The following is a 6,000-nucleotide window of genomic DNA, read 5'->3' on the forward strand; positions in this document are numbered from 1 at the left end:
GTACTCAAAATTTGTGTCATAGAAGTGATGGTCAAATTGATAAGTTTATATGTAGATTCTTTTGGCATATAATGAATGGTGATCGTGAACATGCTTATACATGCAAAACTGTACCAAGTACAAGGTCTTTTCACTCTGTTAGAAGCACAGATCTCACTGATTGGGTTTTGCATGTCAGGGAGCATGCTTGTTATTGTGCATATTGCGTAGGAAATGAATTCCAAGAAGCATGTATAAATTTACAACAAGGATTTGTTGAAGAATGGAAACAAACTATCTTGGAACCTTTAGATCGTGTTTCTCCTACTCAAGTGCACATTCCAATTGAAGAAAGAGATGAGGACCCACAATTCTCTTCAGAGTATGATGTTATTTCTGGATTAGTACAAGAAGGTATGCAATTTCTTATACCTTTATAATTTTAAATATTAAATTATCAATTTTAATTATATTTGAATATTATATTTTGACTAAATATTAGTTAAATTTAACATGTTTTTAATGTTTCAAATATGTATTAAATCCCATACAGGGGATGTATTTGTTGTTATAGCACCTCCCGGCAATGTGGAAGGGGTTGAATACTATCTATTGAGATGTACTACAATCAAATGCAAATTGCTAGAAAGCCAAGTTCATAGTGATGGTCAAGACTTTGAAGGAGGATCTATTATTCTGAAGGGAATGTACTTTAAGAAAGTTGAAAAGACTAAGACCGGATATATATTTGAAGAATGTGAACCACATAAAGTAGTTATGCAATATAGTCATCATGTTATTGCTACTTATTTGCCATTGTCATTAATGAAACGACATATGGTGGCTTGGAATAAATGATCATGTGAGGTTACTAGAGGTCCTTGCATTAAGAGTTGATCCTAATATATAAAAATCACATGTATGGTTAGACATTTCAACCTTCCATCTCAACTTGTTATTAAATTGATATGTAATATTTAAATAAAATAAAAGTTCAAATTTTCTAAATATTAGAATATTTCAATTGTAATTTTTATTGAGAATTTTTAATATTTTTTGAAAACTATATACCTTGTTAAAATTTGAGTTTGTTGTAAAATCTCACACTAATTATATAAATATAGTTTTAGATAAAATTTCATTATTTTTATTTATAAGTTTATTAAACATTATTTTTTAACAATCGGCAGGCCTGATCTCTTTCTACTGAGCCAATCTTTTATCACTAACTGACTCCATGGACAAACTAACAAGGCATACTTCAATCAATAAAGCCAAATAGCAGAGAAAGAATGAAGATGTACCCCGTACACGTAACTGTATTTGGAACATGAGTGATCTGGGAAAAGAAATAGGTGGAAGTTTCAACCTGTATTCTGAACATGAGTGATTTGGGAAAGGGACGGGTGGAAGTTTAAACCGAGATATGTTCAGGTATAAAGTGGTAAGAGCTTTGCAGTTGATACTAAGCCCTGGTGGAATTCCCACTAGCCCCATCAACGCCCATTAATTACTAGCAAATGCAAGGATTGGTGAAAGGAAAACGTTGGGAGCAACAGATAGCAGAATAAGGCATACTTCAATCAATAAAGTTAAGTAATGACATCATTAAAAATGGAAAAACCACTTATAATATATGAAATTTGAAGGCAGAAGTGCAAGAACAGGAAATTTTTAAAAATTCATTAAGTATAATAAAAATAAAAATTATGTAATTAATTTAAAAAAGAATCAATCAAAGAACATGCTTATATTTTAGAGCAGTGACAAAGAAATCTTGATCTTTGCTAACATACTTTTAATGAGAAGAAAGTTGAAATGCTGTGGAAGATCGAAAAAGGCTTGTGACAGTTTTGAATTTGGATACTCTTCAGGTCATTGCATGGATGTCGGTGAACACCAGGCTACTTTTCTCAGCTCATTGTAGAGATGTTGCCATTTAATGAGTCATTTTCATAAATGTATGACTAAGTGCAATATTGAAACATTGTCAACATCGATGACAAATAAATGTCGAAACCAGCACCTCAACTCAACATTGCAATGTCATATCACATAAACAATAAATCTAGGTTTTATTTTTGGTACTATTAAAAATTCTGAAAGGAAAACAATGATGTAATCCTTAGCTTAACTTCCAAATTTATAGTGGTAAAAGGTTTGAGAAACCAGAGGGAAACTAGTTCTATCAAATTATAGAAAAAAGAAAAATAAGTTATAGCAGGAAGACAAGATGCATTTAAAAAGGAAAAAAATATATCAATTGTTTGTTTCTGAAATTCTAATTCTATTTTTATACATATTTTTAAAGAGTTTTAGCATTTTATTTAACTTTACATATTTAAACCTACATATTCGAAAAATTAATTTCTATTTTGTGAGTGATTAACCATAGTTTTTACCAATATTTACTACCAGTTGACCTATTTACAAATTTTGTATTTACTTTTTATAACATTTTTTTAGGGAAACTAGTTCTGTGAAATTATAGAGGAAAGAAAACTAAGTTATAGAAGGCAGACAAGATGCATTTAAAAAGGAAAAAAATATATAAATTGATTGTTTCCAAAATTCTAATTCTATATATATATATATATATATATATATATATATACATATAAAGAATTTTAGCATTTTATTTGACTTTACATATTTAAACTTACATATTTGAAAACATGATTTATATTTTGTGAGTGATTAACCATAGTTTTTACCAATGTTTACTATCAGTTGACTTATTTACAAATTTAGTTCTTACTTTTTATAATATTATTTATATTTTCTGAACCCATTAAATAGGTTCACTATAGCTTTTACCAAAATTTATGGTCAGTGAGCTTTATTACAAATTTAGCATTTATTTTTTATGATTAACAAGTATGAAACAGCTTTTAACATACACAACTCTGTACCTAGAATACTTTCCAATGATCGTTTGAACATAAACATATAAAAATTTTTCAAGATTTACATAAAATTACATTTTAAATAATTTATGATATAATTTATATTAAGTAAATTTTGTTTAACTATACATAATATAAACATATTATTTTTATGTAATATTAATTTAAATATTTCTATTTAATATAATTTAAATATTTTTTAAATTTGTATTGAAATTTGATTTTTATGTAAAATAAAATTTATATAAATTTTAATTTTACTTCACAATTAGCTTTAATATTACAATAATATAAAATCAAATTTATATAAAATTTCGTTCAACTATTTCAAAAATTTATTTGAAACCCTTTATATAAAATCAAATTTATATAAAATTTCGTTCAACTATTTCAGAAATCATTTGAAACGTTTATATAAAATTAAATGTATGCATAACAATCTCCTTGTGGGCCATAATATTGTGGTAACTATAATATATATGACCCGTAACTTAATATTAAGCTAAATTACTCCAATAATGTCCGTTCGAGCATTTGCAAATATTATGTTCAAGGTTGATTTCATGTTCGACCGAACAACTATCTACTTCAACCTTTGATATTCTGTCGAACATATATGAAATACAGAAAATATGAATTCTCCACTCTTTCGGCCAAAGTTATCTCCGGACTAAGTCCCAAACCTAGTTGTTATTTTGTATTTTTTTCTTCTAAAAAATAATTGATATTGTTATTTTCATTTGTTTTTATCTTTTTTTATTTGAATATTTTATTGCTTTTGCCATATAATGAGACACATTAATATGCTTCTATTCCTAGGTTTTTGGTATCGCCTTTTTCCTCTGTAAGAGATCTGATCATATTGAAATCCCCTGCCAGAATCCAGGGCATATTAGGATATTTCTCTCTCAGCTTCTCAAGGGAGGTGAGAAGCTTAAATTTGTCTTCTAGTTTTTGAGGACCATAGACGCTAGTGATCATGTAGATCTCCTTATCACCCAAAGGTTGAATCACCAACGATAGATAGTTCCTAGAAGCTTCAACATCTAGGATTCTAAGTTTCTGAGGATCCCATAGCGTAAGAATCCCAACCGCCGAGTTGTTCGCTTTAACCTCTAGATAGTCATACTTGATTAACCATTTGCTGTGTATTTCTCTGATCCTGTCCATCGAACATTTTGTTTCCTGAATAAAAACCATATCTAGTTTCTCTTCTTTTATTCTACTGCTAAGATTCCTTTGCTTCCTTTTACTTCCTAGACCCCTAATGTTCCAAGTTGTAAGCTTCATTAAGAAAGTTTTGTAAAGGAGTTGATCATAAGTTTCCCGCATTCGGTCAACAACTATTTCTGATTTTTTCTTCCTCTTTTCCTACCCAGGTTCTTGGAAGAATGCATCAGTGTATCCTCTATCGTTTTCACTCCTCTATTCTCCTGACTATCATGGTTTCTTTTGACTCCAGAACCCTTCATTTGTGATCTCTAGAGGAAGAGCTGTTGAACCCTATTGAACTCCTCTTTTGGCAGAGACTCTACCCCTTTAGTGATTTCCTGCTCCAGAAACTTTTCTAGATCTAAATTTTCCCTCTCTAGAATCTCCTGCAGTTCATGGTCTTCAATTCTAGCCTCACTTGGGGTCATCTCATGGTCCCTACTGAGCTCCATAATGCTCGGCATACCATCCTTTTGTTTGTTGTTCTATGGTATATCCTCCATATTGGCATCCTTTTCCTTCTGAGTGGGAATATTCTCCGATTCCTGTTTTGTCCCGTTGCTTCCAACTTCTTCTTCTAATATCTTGAAACTATTGTGGCTTGGTTGTCTATCTTCATTAATTTTCTTTTGGTATCGCTTGCCTCCTTTCCCTTTACCCCCCACCTTAGTAAAACCCTCGGGATATTTGCGTGTAGTGTCTTTCGTCTTGCTCTCTAGCTTGCTCAATGTGCAGTCCTTGTATAGGTGCCCGTGTTCATGGCATTTACGAAACCTAAATGGGACGTGTTCATAGTCCACCGCCTACACCCATTCCTCGTCATACACCTCTAAAATGATTGCATCTGAAAGTGCCCCAGATAAGTCCATTTCCACACATCGGGGCAGAGGAAGTGTATTTGCCTCTTCGAGTAGTGTCTCAGATCTTTATAAATGCTCTAGCTTGTTGTCGATAGTCTTTAGAGACTCCGACAGCCAATAATATAAAGGAAGGGAGTAGAGTCTTATCCATACAAGTACCAATGTGAAAGTTTCTCGTTCCGGGACAAAGTTCATCACCCATGGTTGCATGTAAAGGCCTGTAGAAGCATAAAAATAGGGTCCTCCCTCGAACACTCTGTTTTTATCCTCTGAGCTTGTGAACACCACTGTGAAGAAGCCCTTGGACCCAAGGTGAAGGTTGATTTCTCCCTTTGGATTTTAGTGGTTCCTTATCCATGCTTGCAGGGCCTTCTCCGTCAGCCAAATCCCCATAAATTTGCGGATAACCACATATTCCACCATGTGATCTATGTGCACCTGTAGCGCTGGGTCACTTAAAACGACCCGAGGAATAGTGGTCGACTTGGGTTTATAGACCCCTGTTTTACTCATAGGAGCAACTTTCTGACTGCTAACCTTTGTCCTCTTCTCTTTACTGGCTTCCTCATGATTCTCTTCCTGTCCATGAGGTCTGATATTTTCGATTTTTCTGTATTCGTAGCCTCTGTTGCCACCTCCATTGGTTTCTTGAAGCTATGTGATCCAGTTCCCTTGCTTTTGTCCGCAACCACTTGACTGTAGGAGGGAGATGAACTCCCTCCTCCATGCCTCGCCATGGTGACCAACGACAAAACCCTAACACAAAACCCTAGTTCAGATTGCCGCCCCCTTAGTTCTTCAACTATTTTAAATAATAATTAATATTAGTTATAAAAAGAATTAATATGTTTTTTAAACATATACACATTTAAAAAAAATATAACAAAATCCTTAATCGTGGATATTCATCCTTATTTTACCATTAAAATTCTTAAGTTGTAAATAGACTTTGTTACAACACTATAGAATAATACCACATACCCAAAATACCATAACTCATGTTTATATGATATTTAATATTTAATATTAGCTTCTGATATATA

At 32.2% G+C, this 6,000-nt stretch overlaps 1 protein-coding gene across 1 annotated transcript in view; it reads right to left on the reverse strand.

Annotated features, from left to right (window-relative positions):
* LOC149139162 (potassium channel KAT2-like) overlaps positions 1 to 5,694 on the reverse strand; it is a 57,109-nt gene extending 51,415 nt beyond the window's left edge. Inside the window, exon 1 of the mRNA XM_089450616.1 lies at positions 5,495 to 5,694. Within this exon, the coding sequence (XP_089306742.1) occupies positions 5,495 to 5,694 (200 nt within the window). The remainder of the gene's footprint in view (positions 1 to 5,494) is intronic.
* Positions 5,695 to 6,000: the final 306 nt, after the last annotated feature.

The sequence above is a fragment of the Pinus tabuliformis genome, chromosome X (assembly GCF_031772625.1).
Source record: "Pinus tabuliformis cultivar Carrire ecotype Pingquan chromosome X, CPIR1, whole genome shotgun sequence".
In the NCBI taxonomy this organism is placed as follows: domain Eukaryota; kingdom Viridiplantae; phylum Streptophyta; class Pinopsida; order Pinales; family Pinaceae; genus Pinus; species Pinus tabuliformis.